The sequence below is a fragment of the Trematomus bernacchii genome, unplaced genomic scaffold (assembly GCF_902827165.1).
Source record: "Trematomus bernacchii unplaced genomic scaffold, fTreBer1.1, whole genome shotgun sequence".
NCBI lineage: Eukaryota > Metazoa > Chordata > Actinopteri > Perciformes > Nototheniidae > Trematomus > Trematomus bernacchii.
The window spans coordinates 154,366-174,611 of NW_022987942.1; the positions used below are offsets into that span (position 1 = coordinate 154,366).

The window sequence follows — 20,246 nt, forward strand, 5'->3', positions numbered from 1 at the left end:
AATCCTGTCCTGTGAGTGTATTGTACTCTGTTTAATAAATTAAAGGGGACCTATCATGCAAAATGCACTTTTTGATGTAATTTATACATAAATATGTGTCCCCGGTGTGTCAGGGAACTCACGCAGCATCAGAAAATAAAACCCTCTCTTTTTTCCTCCGTACCCAAATCTCTAAAACGGGGCTACAACGGAGCTGATCCAGATCTGGGTCCGATATGACGTAATATCGGAAATGTAGGCTGGCTTTACACCCACGGCCCTATCAGAAACGTTGCTATCAGAAACAATGCCCGACTGTTTTGGACGTAATATGGTCGGTGCATGTTTACATTAGCATTGCTAACACTCAGAGCTAACCTGTACTGGATAGAGCATGTGTGTGAAGAAGCTGGATATAAAAAGGAACTTTGTGGTATAACCGGCAAGAGAGAAGCTCCATACTGTTTCAGAAATAATCCTTGATAATCCATGATATGGCGTTTCATCACCGCAGAATCTGCCGGTAGAATCTCCCGCATGAGCTCAGCCCCCTCCTTTTTTTTAATCAAATTTCCTTTTTTTTTTAAAGCTTTATACCCCAAATCAGCACTTTTGAAACAGTAAGTGAAATAGAGGGATATGAGGCATGGCTAGAATGGGTGATCTGTTTGGTATTTTGAGCAAAACACTTCAGACATGTTTTTTATATATTTGTATATATCTGAGACCTATGCTATTGCCTACAAATAGCATGATAGGTCCACTTTAAATCCCTTTGACAATCCATTTCTCATGAAGAATCAACTAGCTCCAAATAAAAAAAGTTGAACTGACTTGACATTTTCACGAAATAAAACGTTTTTTTCTGTTTCAGATTGATTGCTGTTTCAATGATTAAGTTTATCATCCTCTGGGTGAAAGAGGTCAGGAGGGGCTCGGGCTGCCCTGCTGGGGATTAGGTGAGTGTCAGCTGTCTCCACCCTCCTTCACAGCACAGAGCCAGAACAAAAGGCCGGCTCTACACACACAATGGAGGAATACACACAGACAGAAACAAGCATCCTCAAGAACATATTTAGGAATGTAGTACTAGAGTAGTGAGTCTGAGTGCGAGGGAAATTACTATTTTCTCAAATTTTTGTCTCTTTAAATATTTAATTTCCCATCTTGACATCCTGATTACAGTTTGGAGAGACATCAGTTTAAACTGAAACCATTGTTCACTTTGTGTTGTTCTCTCTTGAGGGGGTGCCACTTATCCCAATACATACTGTAGGCAATTTACCCACTACTAAATTTGCAGGCTATCCCATTCATATTTATTGTGTGTACTGTGTAGTACAGAGAATTGTGCAAAAATAATATTTTTAAAGGAAAAGTGGGCCCTAAGCCTTTTTATGACTCCATCAAAATAATCAAAAATCAAAAATCCAAAATGGTTTTTTTCTATTAAAGGTGGGGTAGGTAAGTTTGAGAAACCGGCTCGAGATACACTTTTTGTTATATTCCATGGAATGCTATATATTATTCATTGCTATCGGGATGTTATCCCCGGGCGCTGTACAATAGCTGCCCACTGCTCCTAGTACTAGACTCCTGGTACTAGGATGGGTTAAATGCAGAGGCCTAATTTCACTGTGTGTGCTGTGTGCTCTGCATGTGTGACCATTAAAAGAGGGTTTCATCCCTCCCAATTCTAATTCTATTCTATTATCCCGATAGCAATGAATATCTTAAGTGTTTTGACAAAAAATCCTTAAAAAAATTTCATCTGTGGAAGCCGTAGTACTGTAAAAAGCACGACCAATCATTTTAGCCGGCCTGGCTAAAATAACTGGATGGCCTACCTGCCTGTCAGCCTTCCATCTGTGCACAAACTTATCTCGTGCCCTCATTGGTCATGTGCGCGTTCGTGTGTGTTGGAGGAGGGGCTCTATAAGGAAGTGGCAGATTTTCTCCGGTTGTGTATTTTCAAATTCTAGCGATCTCGAGCCGGTTTCTCAAACTTACCTACCCCACCTTTAATTTTCAGACATTTAAAAAAAAAAAAAAATGTATCTGACTTTTCTGCAACCAGAGGAGTCTCCCCCTGCTGGCCATTAGTGATCATTTAGGTTCATGGCACTTTGAATCTCCCAACCTTATGTAAGTGGCAAACTGAGTTGCTGGAGTACTCCTTAAACTGCTTTAATTCACTTGTTAAAATGTCAAATGGCTTTGGCTTGATCAAAGACATGACCAAAAACTCAAAGTAAATTCCTTCATTTACTTAGGGGTTTGTCACTTAGGGGTTGCGGAACAGGATTAAAACACAAAATGTACCTATTATCACCCGATAAAAGTGCTAACAATTGCTCATTGACAGTTCTGAGTCATGTTTCTGGTAACCTAAAAACATGTAATTTTAATATAATTGATTTGTACAGCTTTAAACTTAGGTTGTAATACTTTATATTGCATGTCTTTTATAGATAATGTGTTGTGGCAAACAAAATGATGAAATATCATCTGCAATAATGATATTGTCCAGCATGGTCCTTTTTATGATGATGGGGTTATCAAGCTCCCGATATTACAGTGAGCGCTCATGGCACAAAAGTGCACATTTTTCATGGTTCCTGTGTATGTTCCTGGCCGTGGGCCAATCAGGTTGCATTAGTTTTAAGGTGTGATGCATGGAGACCAAGCTTTTTGGCCCGTTACAATAGCCATGCTCTATTGAGCAGACCTTTACCACATCCTCATGGTACTGGGTAATGGACAAACAGATTTTGTGGGAATCTATTGGCAGCATTATCCCAGACATTATGGCTTCCTAAACACAAGTCAGACTAGGCCAACAAGGACTCACTGTTCTCTGTTAGAAGAAAGCAGCCAGGAACAGCTCCTTTCAGGCCAGCACAATTGTCTTTAAAGCTGTGCAGCATGTGTGACTGCAGCCTGAGGCCTGATCTGACCTGGTCAGTGTTAACAGGCAGAGTTTCCCCTCATGGTGAGTCCTGCCCTGGACCTGCACAGATATGTCCCAGGCAGCAGTAACAGGAGTTATTTAAAAGTCTTTACTCTCCAGCCAGTGATCGTGTTACCTCACTGGGTATATCTTATCCTCCTGGTAGTGTCCTGACTGACAGGAGCTGGTGCTTCTCAGCTGATCTAAGAATGGATAAGGTAGATGTTCAATAAGTTATCAGTGGTAATAGTTTTGCTTTGGGTCGTAAATGCTAACCAACAGTTCAACAATTGTTGTACTAGATTGTTAGAAGGTTCTGCAAACCTGCTCACTTTGCCCAAATGATTATGTGCTCCTGGCTCGGACTCTTTGTACCCATATTTAACAAGGACAGAGGTAATTTGATAACCCGATGCACCACCTAAAAATAGCTCCAGGAATTTCATTTTTTTGTTTGACTTCACTCTTAAAAATAGTCAAAGGTTTTTTATGCAGGGCAGTGGAACTGGTTTCATTCACCTCTGTGTTGAACTCAAACTACATCCGGAAAAAAAAACTAAAAATGTGTTTCAGCTGGTTACATGACATGTGGCATATGTAAAGTTAGACCAAAGGTTCAAATGAAAATATAAATGGTTTTCTCCAAATAATGATATCTGCCTTATTGCCCATTAATTTAACTTAACATATGTTGATGCAATGATATGTGCTAAGAACACTTAAATGCAAAGATTGTATTGTGTAAGTAAGTAAATAAAGAAAATATGAATACATTATTTAGTACAAATCTATTAATGTCATTAAGAAAAGTGACATTGTGTATTCTGGATGTGCACCTAATACTTAATTCAACTTCTATTCAGTTCAGGTCCTAAGGATGTGGACTGCAGACTAGACTGTAGTGTATAGATCATTTTGAATAGTAACACTTATTTTAGCTTTTTCTAAATTGGAAATTAAACAGATCAACTTGGCAGATGACATATAATGATCAACCTGACCTGGAGCAGTCAAATTAGTCAAGTATCATTTCATATTATCTTGACATTTATTATACTGACATCAAGTTTCATTTCTTGTTGAGGGAATTTATTCAACAACTCATTTTACGGGCAATCCTGGGCAGAGTTAAAGGTTTTATTAGAATTATACAGACATTACATAATTGTATATGTACATATGCACATGACCACTCTGTGAGTATGAAAGAGACAAACTAGCACTCCACTCTCTGCTTAGCTTTGTGGATTCAGGTCTCATTGTGAAAGGTCAATCCTGCCATCTGCTGGTGTAAAAGGACAACAGCGTTTACTGGATTAGGCTGTAGATGACAAAAACAACCAAAGATGACATAATCTTTCCTTTTACATTTAAATGTTTTGCCCACTATTATCTGTTTTCATTATCTTAACAAACCATGGTGATGCTATTTGTGAACAAAAAAAAAACTTTTTTCAGCACGACATACAAAATGTATTCTTGATTATCATTTTAAATAGTTTAAATCAAACAAAATGCGTATCCTTCAAAATAATAGGAATTTGCGTTTGATTTAGTTTCTTTATGTGTGTATGTTATGATATGCACTTGAAATTATCTTAATTTAGGCAAATTCTTAAATGATGTTAAGGTATTCGGAGTTACAGACAGCTATTTTAATTGATGATAATTGCATTGTTTTATATGTAAAATGTGCTAAGTTGGTGCACATGTTGTTTTATACATGGCTTTATAATACTCATTCTCTTATGTAAAACAAAGGATAGAGGATATTCTTGATATTACACACCAACAAAGTTGTTAATGCGAGGGACCAAGGCGGAAGATACACGGACTTCTCTCGAGCTCAGATCTAAGTTAGTACAGTTTTAAATACAATTCTAATATAAGAATAGCAGCTCTTATTTAAGGGTCCCACATGAATGTCAATTCTAAGAATAATGGTAACAATATCCCAAGTATAACCATGTTGTTCCCTTAAGATTTGGTGACATAATTAAGTCTTTGATGGTCACAAAGGTGGTTATTGTGTCCTCTTTTAGGAAAAAAAACATCCCTCATGTTAACATGTCATGACATCGACTCAGTAGGCTCTGTTTATTTCTTAACTGCAAAAGTTAGGTCTGTAATCAGATATTTAATTGGACTAAGCCACTTTTTGTTTATTTTATTAAAGTAAGTATGTATTACACTGGTTTGTTAATGCATTAATAGCTAAATTATTTGTCTAGAAACCCAAAATGATTAATCTTGTGTTTGTATCTTAATGTCTTAGCTTTTTGGATTGTATTTTCCTTGCCTGTAAAGCAGTATTCTAGCAATACATAACCCTTTCTCTGACCTTTAGAGTACAGAAATGGACCTGAAAATGCTACAGAAGCTTAAAAATGCAACTAAACCCATATACATAGGCTGAACTGTGTAAGAACAAAGACTTTTGAGTGTGAAAGTGTAGTATTTATGATTACAGTCGTCTTGCCTTTCTTCTGGAGGCCAATCCCTTCCAATTTAACACATTTCCTGTTTGTGCTCGGGGTCCAACCAGCGCAGTGGTTGCATGTGCACTAATCAACACACAGAGAAGAAGCTTGCTAGAGTTAAGATGGCGGCATGTGGGTGAGGAGGCTGGGATCTAAACTCGAGGTTTTTCGCTATTAAACGATTCCTATGAATCCACATATATACAGTAATCGAACGAATAACAATTTATACATCTTTCACACGACTGTGTGTGATTTTGGATTGACCCCATGACATCTATTCACTTCGTGGTTCACCCGTTGCCCGGGACTGAGGATCAGCTCAATGACAGGTATTTTGTTGCAGGCCGTGGAAAAGAAGAATATAAATCAATATTTACGTGCGGGGTATGGGATATAGTGTTCGACGTTGTATTTACGAACGATGTTGACATTGTCATGCATGTTTAGTCGGGTTTAAATAATTGAAATGACCCCCCAGGGTTGGAACAAGGCCCGGCATCTTGAACAATCCTCGTTAGCCTGCTGCTACCCAAACAGTTGGTCCAGCGCTAGCTACATGCTAGTCCGTTAACTGGCTATCGTGGAGCAGCTAAAGCTAGCAGGCTGTTTCCTTGATTCTCTGGAAGGATTGGCTCACAGTCAAAGTTGAGATAGACAATGCGGGTTGGGGGATGGGGAAAAGAGAGGGAAATAAGGGTCGTAAAACACGTAACTGTTGAAAATATTCGAGTTTTCTTGTATACATTATAAATACACTCTTTTGACATGTGTCAGTGTTTGTTTTGTGGGCGTCTGGTTGATTATCATGATCAATGAAGTAGCTAACGTTAGCTAACTGATAGCTAGCTGCTAATGCTAGCAAGCTAATTCGCTACCACGCTCTTGACAAAGCCAAATATTTGTGTTTCAGTGTCTTTTGGGCAGGGGTGTCTTTGCAAGGTTAAAGGGGAAAAAATACTTACTGTCTTCATCCGCAACAATGATTCTATTTTCCTGGTTTTAACATTGCGCACCGAGATTATTATCTTAAATATGCAGTGAAGAAGAGTTAGCAACATTACATCCAAATATACAGGTATTTACTTTTATAAGGGCCGGGGACATGCACATACTTTTGAAGTGTGTATTATCAGTATTGTTGTGTTCAGTGTTAACATGTTCATACACAATTTTCTCTTATTTTCATTGTTACCTACAGCATACTCGAACAGTTAATTCAATTGCACACAATATTTTTAGGAGTGACATGCAGCTGGCATCCATCACATTGCAGTTAATGGGGTTTCTTTTGGAAATGTAGAAACTGAAGTGATCATGAGACACTAGTATTTGGAAGAGAGGTCCAGGACATTGTGTGCGACCTGTATTTTGGCAGAACATGTGATTTATGATAAACCTATTTATATCATCCATTGAGATTGAACTGATTAATGAGCTGTTCTACTTAAAGAAAAAGTGGTTGAAGTGTTTTTAGAATGACCTTGAGATTAGGAACAAGTAAAGGCTCAGAGTATTTGAATGTTTTTGCAAGGTTGGTGTACTATTTAACCCCTGGGCACCAGCTTTGGTCTGACTGACAAGGAAAGCTCTGTTATTCTGCTGGTTACTCTAGTTATTGTAAAGTCACTCTCATATCTCGATGGTATGGACTGTTGGTTCCTTTAAAGAGGTCATGGCTGTTTCATCCCCAGGCATGCATGCCATTGCATGCTACAGTCACCATGTGCTGCTGGGAGGCCCCCTCCGCTTTCTTCCCCATGAAGGAACTTGCAGTTGTCAAAGCAGATGAGTGCCTCTATCTGAAGTAAAAATACTTGGTCCAACTTGGCTCATTTGAAGTGCTCGCTGGGCATGAACATTTCCACATCCAAATGCCAGTGGGTTTGCTTGACCTCAGGTCTCCTTACATACATTAGTCTAGCACAGTGGAATGGCAAATATATTTCCGCTGTGCTTATATATTGTGAGGAGAAGTCTTCCATCACCATTCATTTCTAGCACAATTTAAAGAAAGTTTGCAGTGGAATAATTGAAATTAACAAACAGGCAGCACATTTACATTCAAATTCTGCTTTTTTTTTAGGCCTAGTACCTGAACCACATCTTTTTATAGCTTGTCTCTTGTTCTTATGAGCTAGATTAACATAGTACATGTAGGTAAACTACTGGTATTAATATCTAGGGTAAATTTGGTTTAAATAGTATACATGATCAGTAACTGCACTGCTATTAATGTTTACATTTGTGAATGTCCTTCTACTTTCCTTCAATCCATAATGGACAATTGGCATTTGTTAACATCCTTTTGAGTTAGGTCATTCATGACAGGTGCCCTAGTACTTCTTTTACTGTGTTATGGCCATGTATGGAGGAACAGTCTGCAGAACTATATTTTCAAGATGACATCATAGGCCAAAAAGCTTGTAAAGGTGGATATTTGCTGTATTATTTTGGAGAAGACACAAGACAAGTATCGCAATATAATACCTTTCAGACTAATATGTAGTTAAGCATGTTCGTATGATTGTAATCCCACAAAACTGTCAGATTGTCTGTGTGTATTGGATGTGAATGTGGAAGAAAATAGAAATCTGGGGTGGAAACAATGATCAAGTTAATTGGACAATGAAATCCAACTGCCAACTTACAGGCAAACAAATTAGAAAACTGTTGAAAGAGCAGTTAAAAGTTCCCTGAAATCCTTGAATGTATAGTTGTCTGTAATTGTATCATAGCTAATTCAGATAGTGTTGTGATGATCTGGAAAGCTTGACACTTGATCTGCTTGTAGTAAGGAGGCAGTTGTTTTTTAGTCTCAAGTTAGTTATTTTCTAGATTTATATATTGCTTAACTTACTAAGGTGATATATTGCACCTTTTTTTTTTAAATGTAATTTTAGGAAATCTGTCATTCATCGCCTTATACATACATTCAGAGTTAACTTTTTATGCTATCACAACAGGGGAATCTGCGTTTGCATTTAACTCCCTGTAATAGCCAACATCATAACAATTATTTTTGTGTAATTTATGCCACTGTTGCATACAAACTAGGGCTGCTCAATTAATCGTATTTTAATCGCAATTACGATTTTGGCTTGCAACGATTATGAAAACAACATAATTGAAATAAAACAATTATTTATTCATTTTTAAAATACTTTTTTTTTTATTGGTTTTTCAGTTGAATTATACTTAAAGTTCAGGGTAATCAACTGTTAAAAACATACTGTTCAACATATTTTTTTCAATAAATGGATGTTTTCAAAGTAAATGGATAATCGTTTTTAATAATCGTGATATCAATTATTGACCCAAATAATCGAGATTATGATTTTTGCCATAATCGAGCAGCCCTAATACAAACTAGTCTTCTGAAAATCGATGCAGTATCACACAATACTCAAAAAAAAAAAATGTTATAATCCTTATTTATATAATTGGTGGTTCACGTTTTGAAGCATCTTCCAGCACTTCATTTTGGAATTGCATACATTAATCTGCATTGTTTCTTAAACTGTTCTCGATTGTATTAATATAGTCTTTATGTTTTTGTCAGGCTCCGGGAAGTCTCAGAGAAGCTCAACAAATACAGCTTTAACAGGTAAGTGTGTGTCAACATTGTAACTGCAGGCTGCTTTGTTTAATTTAATGATCTATTGCCTTATCCTGAATATTGTCTCATTTGTCTTTTTGTTTGTTTTCCCTTTTCCAATGCAGTCATCCACACCTTAGTCAGCTGGAGCAGGCGACCCTAAAACAGTGTGTTGTCGGTCCAAACCATGCCGGATTTCTGCTTGAGGTAATGCTATGAGACATTACATCATTAGCATTAATGAAACACTTAGGGATCCAGAATATATGTTGATCATTTACTGCCAACCAAAACGGTTAACATAAAGATTGCAATGCACACTTGGTCAATATTATCACATCACCCCTGACTTTGCTATGTCATTCGCTTCTCTTTTCATTTCTAGATTTGCACAAATTGTGGTACAGATGAAATAGATTGTATGTTAGGTTTTTTTATTCAGAACACAAACTAAATTTAGCCTGACATCGCCAGACCAAATATCTTATGTTAATTAGTCTTCAGTTAGCTTCTCAGTTAAATGTTCCATTTCCACATGGGCTTCCTCGGCTGTCAACGAGTGCAGACCAAAATGCCTCTGGATGCAATGGCCCCTTTTCACAGCAGCCATTTTGACATTTCATTGCAGGCTAACAGGTGTTAACATTTTGCACTTAGGTGGGCCATTGTGCTGCTATGGTGCTAGCTCACTGGAATGGCTGTGACATACTAATTAGAAAGAGACTATAATTATCCCTAGAGTAAAATAACAAAATGGCTGCTGCAAAAAGGGTCCATTGGATGGATCTACAACCACTTTTTTTAGCAACAAAACATGGGACATAGCTCTGAGCAATGGAAAACAGACGAGAGCGTTCAGACATGAGCTGGTAAATTATGATTTTGCATATGAATCTTAAGCCAAATCCTTTTGGAAATACGAAAAACATAGGTTCTTTCCCAACTAATTTAAGTGTTATATTAGATTTCCTCAATCCAAAATATACTGTTCAAAAATGACACCAAAGCAGCTTTAACCGATGTTTCCACATCAGTTGCAGCCATCTTGTTTGTTCTGAAAATGTCTCATCTGTGTTTATAACACTCATCTCCAATAGAATGCTTTTGACTGGCCTTTAACATCTCAAGTTGCTTTAGATCTATGTAAAGTTCAGGGGGCCAGACTCTTCTGCCAGAGCAAATAAAACACAAGCTCGCAGATACGTCTGGTTCCTTGGCAAACCCCAATTAGGGTAATCCAGTTTGAACAGGGCTGTAGACAAGCTGTAGAGGCAACATGTAGTAATTGACCTTAGGGGGTTTGAGCTTTGACAGAAATGTCAAACTGCCAACTGGGGTATGCAGGTGGAAGTGTGTTCCTTGTGAGTGTGGACTCAAATGTTGTGCCTTCATTTTTTGCAATGACTTATATCTTCCAGCTCCACTGAAATAAATCTACAGATATACACATTTATCATTTCCATATGGACTCGGGGTGTTAGGCTTCATGTCTTTTTATTTCTGGCTAATTTGATAAACAGCACTCTATATTCAAGTGTTTTTATTTGTCAAATGTGTGACACTAAAACCCATGAATGCATCTCTTTAGGATGGCCGCGTGTGCAGAATCAGCTTTGCTGTCCAGCCTGATCGCCTGGAGCTCAGCAAACCGGAAGGCAACGATGGGTGAGTTTTCTCTTTATGATCGGATCTGCCCTCAAACGTTTTTTTGCACCAAGATGGAAAATGGTGGAGATATCTTGTACAATATGCACTGAACATGCTCCCTTGTGCCCCTTTTGGCTACGTTTGCAGCAGTTGGACATGTTTTTTTTAACTTTAAGAATTTTCTACAAAGATTTAAATCTCTCTGCAGTATAAAATATATCTGATAAAGGTTCTCCAACAAGCATCTATTGCAATGGGGGAAGCTTTGGTCTTGTGATTTTTATGATTACAATGTCCATGAGTTCATTCTCACTACAGAGCTGCTTTTTAGAGAGTTAAAAGAAAGTTAAATGCATTCCAGGAACATTAAAATATCTGGCCTACTTCTGCCTTTTATTCTAATTTTTACACCCAATAACCAACAGTAAGACGGTTTCCAAATTGTTTAACTTTCTGTAACCCCGTTCCCTTAATGGCTGTGCAAGTGTGTTTCCAATTTAATAAAAACCCTTTTTTACTAGCTTCTCTGTTTTGTGTTGGCTATGAGTATATTTGTTGGGTGAATGTCTCTTTGATAGTTGTGGATATCCTGCCAGCAGAAAAATATCCAACAGTGATTTCAGCGCTTTCAAGGCCCCTGTAGCCACTAAATATTCATGTGAATGAGGCTGTAAAAGGCTTCCCTTCTCCAAATGTTTCTGCAGACCACACGTTTGTTCCCTTGTTCAGACTTGCAAAAGCACATGAGATGGTTTCACACACCTTTTCAGTCAGAACTGTTGTGGGCTGCTGATAGCCTATTTAAAATAGGGTGGCTGGTTGGCTTTGGCAGGATTGTCAGCTCACTCAACAAGGTCTAATATCTTCTGTGATTTTGAGTCGTAAACAAAAGTCAGGCAAGTCGCACTAGCCTGTTGCCTGTCAGAATTTCATGTTTTGTCTGTATTGCATTTGAATAATTTGAATCCCTATTTCTGCTTCGAATTGCCTCTTAATACAATATGGTCAAATGATCCTGTTCTTTTGTAAAAATATTTCTTAATTCAGTGTCATTGTAATGCCCTGTGTCATTGTAACGTTGTCTATTTAATGTTCGTAAAATTGTTGTCATTTATTTTAATTGATATAGAAAAACTGCATTTATACCTGAATATATTTAGAACACATCAGTTGAGTAAAATTAAGTACTTATTTTGTTTAAACTCCTAAGGCAGCTGTCGCAGCCCTAGAACCCCAAGAACTTTTATAAAAACGGAATGTCTTGATCGAGGAACGAGTTGCAGCCAATTCCGATTCCCAAGGGTGTTGCCATGCTAGTCTCCAAAATGCCCCCCTCCGGTTTTATAGTGTAATATCAAAGAAAATTCCTCCTGAACCAAGGGGTATTATTTAACAAACCTCTGGCTTCTGTTAACCTAGATATTAAAAGAAAGTATTTTTGTCCTGTGTGGGACTTTTCTAAGTTTGTAACTGATCTCCCATCTTTTGTTTCCAGTTCAAAGTTGAGCAGTGGTTCAGGGACAGGAAGGAGCTCCAGGCCAGGCAGGACTAGTGATCCGCCCTGGTTCCTGTCTGGCTCTGACACACTGGGCAGACTGGCAGGCAACACCCTTGGGTAAGTTCTGGCAGGGTTGGACAGAGACAAACTGTGAAAGCGCAGAGCACTGACGCTGCAGCGGGGTAGGGGTGCATCTACTCTAAATTTGCTGTATGCAGTCTTCTTGGTGCTTTTGTTGACATCTGGAACATTGAGTTCCTCCTAAAAATATTGTTGTTGTGGGACCTAATATTAAAATGTTTGTCCTCTTCCTGTTCTACATCGCATTTTAACATATGAGCGTTCAAACTGACTCATCCACCAGTATTATTTAGACTCCCTTTCAATCAAAGCCATTTCTCCTACAATGCCTGATTAAATTAGGAAATATTCCCCCAGTTAATTTCTTCCTTCCTGTAAATGCTTCTGATGCAAACCCTTCTCCATCTGCGCTGCCCTGTCTCTGCTGTCACAAAGACTAAATCCCCTTAGTACCCAGATGTGTTTTGAGTCTGCTCTGTTAGTCAGACAGGGTTTTGGCAGTCGTGTATGACCATGGCCTTGCATTGTGTAACAGGAGTCGCTGGAGCTCTGGCGTTAATGGAGGCAGCGGAGGAGGTGGAAGTGGAGGAGGAGCAGGGGGAGGCGGAGCTGGAGGTGGCAGCAGTGGAGGAGGAGGAGGGAGCGGGGGTGGAAGCGGGGGCGGAGGCACGTCAGGCAGGTCGTCGACAGCAGCTCGCGATTCCCGTCGACAGACCCGTGTGATCCGTACAGGAAGGGATCGTGGCTCAGGGCTGCTGGGTAGCCAGCCTCAGCCGGTCATACCAGCATCTGTCATCCCTGAAGAACTCATTACTCAGGTAAAAAACCCAAAATCTAGATTAACACCTTAAGTTCTGATACAAAATGTACAGTTAATGTGCTGCACAAATGTACAGCACATTATCTGAAGTCACAAGTGAGTTTCAATAAATAAGTTTTCCTCTTTGTTTTCCTTTCCCCAGGCCCAGGTAGTCCTTCAGGGGAAGTCCAGGAGTGTGATCATTCGCGAACTCCAGAGGACCAACCTTGACGTCAACCTCGCCGTCAACAACCTGCTGAGCCGGGACGATGAAGATGGAGATGATGGAGATGACACTGCCAGCGAGTCCTACCTCCCTGGAGGTTTGTCAAAAAACTCAAAACAGAATCTGTAAATGGAGACAGAAAGGACAAGGGCTTATAAAACATCGATGATATGCTGTTTGTTCAACAAGAGGTCAATTTCTATTAGCTATATTACCAATTAAGACTTGATTTCATGCTTATCAACAGTTAAACATATAGTAGATATAGACCTGCCTCGAATGATTTGTTTATGAGCATTGTAATGGTCTTTAGACAGTAAATCATACAAATAATAAATGTATTTGTTTCCCTCAACTTTGCATCCTCTTGTGCCTTTTTGTCACACAGAGGACCTGATGTCCCTGTTGGATGCAGACATCCACTCTGCTCATCCCAGTGTGATTATTGACGCTGACGCCATGTTCTCTGAGGACATCAGCTACTTTGGATACCCCTCTTTCAGACGCTCCTCACTGTCTCGCCTGGGATCCTCTAGAGGTAACACATCAACTCACTTCTCACTTCAATCAAATCAGGGTGTTGGAGAGGCTTTGGTGGCAACACTGGTGATGGCTTTTTAATGTAGAGTTTGAGCTTTAATGGCCTGTTAACGATGAGAAGGCACAAAAGGAAAACAAATATTTTATTTTTTTTAGATGGATTCAAGGATAAAGCTTGCCATTGGCTTTAGATTGAATAAGACATTATCTAACAAGCCAATTTTTTTTTTTTTATTATTATAGGTAAAAGGACAAATGTAGGGAAATGTTTTCCTTTTTACTGAATCTATAACTGAGCTTTTTATAAGTTTTGAAGAAAATAATGTAAAATGGTTTTAGTTAGTTTGCTGGGGACATTTCCACTTCAGTCTGTTGAGCTTGACTTGTGATATGGGTGTTTGAAGCTAAAGGCTATAAATGTTTGGTGTTGTATGCATGGCTACATACTGTGAGCTCTCTGAGAAAGGCCCGCTAGGCCCCCGTGTCTTAACAGGGACCCTTCATGGCAGTCTATTCTGAAAAACCTGCCTAGCCCACTTTTAGCCAACATGCATGATTTATTTCTGTCTATCCACTTCCTCTTCTACCTCGCATTTTAACATATGAGCGTTCAAACTGACTCACCCACAACTTTAATTTAGACTCCCACTCAAACTTCAGTCCTGCAATTTTAAATTGCCTTAAAGTTATTCTAAAAAAACAATCTTTCTCTCTATTTTAAAACTATGTTGACGGGTCTTTCCCAGAGAGTGGCTTACTTCTATCCCACTGGTGTGACCTTATTGCATACCAGTTCTCCTTCTCCCCTTAGAGCGCGACTCAGAGCTGTTGCGTGAGCGCGAGTCCGTGCTGAGGTTACGTGAGCGCCGGTGGCTGGATGGGGCCTCCTTTGACACAGAGCGAGGCTCCACTAGCCGCGAGGGCGAGCCCAGCTTGGACAAGAAGAGCATCCCGGTCCAGAGCCCTGTCTCCTTGGGAGAGGAGCTCCAGTGGTGGCCTGACAAGGTAGGAGGAGCACAAACCCAGCTGTTGATTTAAAAAAAAACATATACCTTCCTATTCCTATTCCAAGATATCCCTCGAGACCTCCACTCGTAGCAAACTCATTTAATTGGACAGTTAGGTTTTGCTTTGGCTGATATTTATTATATCTTTCATTTTCTTTCCAGGATGGGGTGAAGTTTGTGAGCATCGGCGCCATGTTCACAGAGCTGGTGGCTGTCAGCTCCAAAGGAGAGCTGTATCAGTGGAAGTGGAGCGAACCTGAACCCTACAGGAGTGCGCAGGTAGGGAATTCATCATCACTTTCATCAAAGGAATTACCAATGACTTTCCTATGTGTATATACTTTTCTAGCAACAAAAAGAAAATGCATCTATTTGTTATTGTAGCATGCTTAATGCCTTTTGTGACCTACAATCACAACTTTTCATATTTTCCCGTAGAATCCTTCCGTTCATCACCCGCGTGTATCCTTCCTCGGCCTGGCCAATGAGAAGATCACCTTATTGTCTGCCAATAGCATCAGAGCAACTGTCGCTACAGAGACCAACAAGGTACATTACGATTGCCCCTCTTGACGTAAAAACACATGCTGTGCTTAGTACATGATAACAGAATTAAGAAGCCCTATCAAGCTTTGTGGGGTTTTCCCATTCCTGTAGTGTGTTATAGAAAAGCCTTAATGTAACTCTTTGTTTACTTCTGTAACCATAATGACATCACTATGTAACACTCACGCTTTTATTGGCACTCCAACACATTGTACGTGATAGACTAAGTGGCGGGACATTTCTAATAATTGACCTCACAGCCGTCCAGCTAACCAATCAGAGCAGACTGGGCTCTGGTTTCAGACAGAGGGTGAAAAGAGGTGCTGCAGCACAGGCAGTATGAGAAAAATAAAGAGCTTTTTGAACATTAAAACATGGAGACAGGTCACAGGAGAAGCACAAATATGAACCTGAAAATGAGCATAATAGGGCCCCTTTAACCAAAGGATGAGTTGAGTAAGCATACAGTTGTGATTGGATTAAAGCGTCAATAGTCTATCATACATATATTTTATGTTTTTCTTTTTTATGAACTGAAGTTTGTGCTTTTGGTACAGGTGGCGACCTGGGTAGACGACACACTGAGCACAGTGGCTTCTAAGCTTGAGCACAGTGCTCAGGGTTTCCCCGAGCTGCAGGGGGAACGCATGGTGTCACTGCACTGCTGTGCGCTCTACACGTGTGTACAGCTGGAGAATAGCCTCTACTGGTGGTAAGAATATATATCATTTCTCATCAAAACTAACTTAAAAGGGATTATAATTATTATGTCACCATGACATTGTTATCCTGCTATTGATGGGGAAAGATTCTGTGATTGTGTTTATTTGGTGCTATAACGTGACATCAGAGGAAATGTATGAATGTCTGTAAAGTTGACACTTTGCTGCTTGCATCTGTCTGCAGGGGTGTTGTGCCTTTTAGTCAACGGAAGAAAATGCTTGAAAAGGCCAGAGCCAAGAACAAAAAGCCAAAATCCAGTGCTGGCATCTCGTCAATACCAAACATCACCGTGGGAACACAGGTAAGACAGAATGTTGAATTGTCATTGTTTAAACTTTTGTTTGCTTGAGCGAATATTATATTGTGGACATTTTTTCTCTTCTTCGGAGTACATTAGTTCTGGTATAAGCTCAAGCTTTACAGAACAAGCAATAAATGTCCCGTTTCCTTCCTTAGGTGTGCTTGAGGAATAACCCCCTCTACCACGCCGGTGCAGTGGCCTTTTCTGTCAGTGCTGGGATTCCCAAAGTGGGCGTCCTGTTGGAGTCAGTGTGGAACATGAACGACAGCTGCAGGTTCCAGCTGCGATCTCCAGAGAGCCTCAAGAACTTGGAAAAGACACCCAAGACCCTGGAAATCAAGTCAGTTTCATTTTGTGTAGAAATAATCTGTCAATTTATTTAAATGAATTGTCTCATCATTTCATGTTTTTACACCATATTATTAAAAGACACAGACCTCAGTCAGATTTTCTATTAGCGAAAATATTAAATAAAATGTATTTCCCTATCTTGATCTTTATCCATAGGACGGAAAGCAAGCCGGAGCTGGTGAAGACTGAGATGGGACCTCCTCCCTCGCCAGCGTCCACCTGCAGTGATACCTCTTCTATTGCTAGCAGTGCCTCACTGCCCTACAGTATGTCATCTTCTCTCTCTCACTCCCTCTTAACCTCTAGCTCTCACAACACTTGAGTCTCTTCTTCCCTCACTATCTCCCAGGCACTGAACCAATTTCTGCCTCACTCCGTGTTCTCGTTATTAGTTTGACTTTGAAACAGATGGCGCACAGGCTTTTATCAGCAACTTTTCCTCCCTGCTTGTTTTCCTGTGAAGGCAGGACAGCCTGCTCACTGTTTATACTGTGCTGTATATCTTTTCTTTGTTTTTACCTCTTATCATATGAAACCCACAGTTGGCCTTTAGCACCTGCTCAGCAGTATATCTTTCACCGTCTAGTCAGCAATATTAATCAATAGGGATGCTCCGATCGGCCGCCGATCGATGTCGGCCGATACTCACTCTCTGCCGATCGATCGGTGCTCGATCGCATGATGTAAAATGATGACGTAAAAATACATGACACTTTTCTCTGTGCGCGGCAAAACAAGCTCGCCAAAATGTCTTCACCAGTCTGGCATTATTTTAAGGTGTCCGAAAATGACAATAAAATAGCGGTATGCAACGTGTGTGTGAAGCAGAAATCCTGCAGCTCCACCCGCTGTGACGGACCGGTGAGCGGAGCGAAACACACACGAAGAGTTAGACCTAACACACTTAGTTATTTTATCTACCTCTGGAACAAGCTAAACTAGTTATAAATATATATATGTATTCTTCACTGTCCTTGTGAGAGGGAGAGAGGAAAAGAGAGCGCTTCCGCTCATTTCTCCCGTGTTATTATCCAAAGTTAATGTAAACTTGAATAATGTACTTCATTTGAATGTAATAATTATGTTGGTTGTTTGTGGAAGTGCCAGTGAATGAGCCCCATTAACTGAGTTTTAAACATCACTTTAAATGGAAGATCCCCATAGCCCCGCCCACTCCATCGGATCCTGATTCCGGCGATCGGCCCCAAAATTGGCAATCGGAGCATCCCTATTAATCAAAACCATCTGCAATCCATGAATGTGTCTTTGAATATACTGAGATCAAACTTAAAGGTATTATGCCCTCCTACTTGCAGAGCGAAGGCGTTCTACCCCAGCTCCTAAAGAGGAAGAGAAGGTGAACGAGGAGCAGTGGCCTCTCAGGGAGGTCGTGTTTGTGGAGGATGTCAAAAATGTTCCCGTTGGAAAGGTGGGTGTTTCTGAAATGTGGCGATGCATAGATCTTATCTTGTACTACTTAGTAATGGAGGTGTTTCTGGTTCGTCATGACATCTCAGTTTCACAACCTCACAACTATGTTCTAGGTGCTCAAAGTGGACGGCGCGTATGTTGCTGTGAGGTTTCCAGGAACATCGAGCAGCATGAGCAACCAGAGCACTGCTGCTCCCACTGACTCCGACCCTTCATCACTGCTGCAGGACTGTCGGCTCCTCAGAATAGACGAGCTGCAGGTATGAACATAAACGACCCCAATATTACTTGTCCTCATCCTGAGTTTAAAGTCAATGCATATGTGCAGTTGTGAGCAATTCTTGTCTTCTGTTACGACAGGTCGTCAAAACTGGCGGGACTCCCAAAGTTCCTGATTGTTTTCAGCGCACACCTAAAAAGCTCTGCATCCCAGAAAAGGCAGAGATTCTGGCTGTGAATGTTGACTCAAAGGGTAAGTCTTTTTTTCTATATTTCCGTGTAGGTTTAATATATTTTGTCAATGTATTTGTTTAGTGTTTTCTGTAGATTTGTATTTCAAATCCTTAAATATCTCTGCATCTTCCAGGAGTCCACGCCGTGCTGAAAACTGCTAGCTGGGTTCGGTACTGTATCTTTGACCTAGCTACAGGCAAAGCTGAACAGGAGAACAACTTCCCCACAAGTAACCTGGCCTTCCTGGGTCAAAGTGAGCGCAATGTCGCTATCTTCACTGCAGGACAGGTGAGAAAAATCTCACAAATAGGGGACATGTTCTGTATTGCCCATTTCTTGCTATGTACAAATCTGAAATATTGATATTATTTTTCTTCCAGGAATCTCCCATCATCCTACGAGATGGAAATGGCACAATCTACCCAATGGCCAAGGATTGCATGGGTGGAATTCGAGATCCTGATTGGTTGGACCTGCCACCTATAAACAGCCTGGGAATGGGAGTGCACTCTCTGGCCAATCTCCCCTCTAACTCCACGATTAAAAAGAAAGCGGCTATCATTATTATGGCTGTCGAGGTAAACATGATGTTTAAAACTGTGAGCAACCAGTGAACTCCAAGTACTATGAGATATTTAGGAGACTAAAAACCAATGCTGTCTAAGTCACATCAAATGCATGTAAATGAATGATGATAATCAGTGTTCACTCATGGTCTTGGTGTATTACAGAAACAGACGCTGATGCAGCATGTGCTGCGTTGTGACTACGAGGCGTGTCGGCAGTACCTGGTGAACCTGGAGCAGGCCTTCCTGTTGGATCAGGGCAGCCAGGCCCTCGGAGCCCTTCTGGATCATCGCTGTGATGGAAACCGCAACATCCTCCATGCCGCCGTCTCCGTCTGCTTCCCTGTTAGTAACAAGGAGACCAAAGAGGAGGAAGGTAAGCTGCTGCCTTAGACAATACATGTCAAGAGTCTGGTCAGAAACTACATTTATCTTGGATTCCTGGTTACTGTCACGTTTTTCTTCCCAATGTCTCTCAGTTTTTGACTTTTCAATCTTAGAAGATGGATAGAATCGGAGGGATGAAACCCTCTTTAATGGTCACACATGCAGAGCACACAGAACACACAGTGACATTTGGCCCCTGCATTTAACCCATCCTAGTACCAGGAGTTTAGTACTAGGAGCAGTGGGCAGCTATTGTACAGCACCCGGGGAGCAATGGAGTGGGGGGGGGAAGGGGGATGTCCGGTGCCTTGCTCAAGGGCACCACGGCAGGGCAGGTTGTGAACTGGGACCTCTCCAAGTAGCAGTCCACTCTCTATATTTAGGTCTGGGCGGGGACTTGAACCGGCGACCCTACGGCTTACAGTCCAAGCCCCTACTGACTGAGCCCCCGCCGGGAGTCGGTTTATTTCCCTTTTCCTCCAAGACTCTGATCTCCATGCTAAGTGACCGTGCTGTTTCATTTCAGAAGCTGAAAGGTCGGAGAGAAACACATTTGCAGAGCGTCTTTCCGCTGTGGAGGCAATTGCTAATGCCATTTCTGTGGTTTCAAGCAACAGTTCTGGGAATAGGACTGGCTCCTCCAGCAGCAGAGGGTAAATAACCACGTATACCCTGTTTATGCT

The 20,246-nt window shown here is 40.6% G+C and overlaps 1 protein-coding gene across 9 annotated transcripts in view; it reads left to right on the plus strand.

Annotated features, from left to right (window-relative positions):
- Positions 1-5,508: 5,508 nt before the first annotated feature.
- Positions 5,509-20,246, plus strand: part of ubr5 (ubiquitin protein ligase E3 component n-recognin 5) — a 31,211-nt gene continuing 16,473 nt past the window's right edge. For 8 of the 9 annotated variants that reach the window (XM_034115608.1, XM_034115616.1, XM_034115610.1 and 5 more), the window contains exons 1-22: positions 5,509-5,741; positions 8,972-9,016; positions 9,133-9,214; positions 10,596-10,672; positions 12,150-12,269; positions 12,769-13,051; positions 13,196-13,355; positions 13,647-13,796; positions 14,592-14,803; positions 14,968-15,084; positions 15,244-15,354; positions 15,909-16,063; positions 16,258-16,375; positions 16,531-16,715; positions 16,883-16,992; positions 18,043-18,155; positions 18,271-18,417; positions 18,518-18,629; positions 18,744-18,898; positions 18,991-19,188; positions 19,342-19,552; positions 20,090-20,216. In XM_034115608.1, the coding sequence (XP_033971499.1) occupies positions 5,680-5,741; positions 8,972-9,016; positions 9,133-9,214; positions 10,596-10,672; positions 12,150-12,269; positions 12,769-13,051; positions 13,196-13,355; positions 13,647-13,796; positions 14,592-14,803; positions 14,968-15,084; positions 15,244-15,354; positions 15,909-16,063; positions 16,258-16,375; positions 16,531-16,715; positions 16,883-16,992; positions 18,043-18,155; positions 18,271-18,417; positions 18,518-18,629; positions 18,744-18,898; positions 18,991-19,188; positions 19,342-19,552; positions 20,090-20,216 (3,050 nt within the window). In that variant the 5' untranslated portion in view covers positions 5,509-5,679. The remainder of the gene's footprint in view (positions 5,742-8,971; positions 9,017-9,132; positions 9,215-10,595; positions 10,673-12,149; positions 12,270-12,768; positions 13,052-13,195; positions 13,356-13,646; positions 13,797-14,591; positions 14,804-14,967; positions 15,085-15,243; positions 15,355-15,908; positions 16,064-16,257; positions 16,376-16,530; positions 16,716-16,882; positions 16,993-18,042; positions 18,156-18,270; positions 18,418-18,517; positions 18,630-18,743; positions 18,899-18,990; positions 19,189-19,341; positions 19,553-20,089; positions 20,217-20,246) is intronic. The other variant, XM_034115611.1, reaches the window with a different exon arrangement.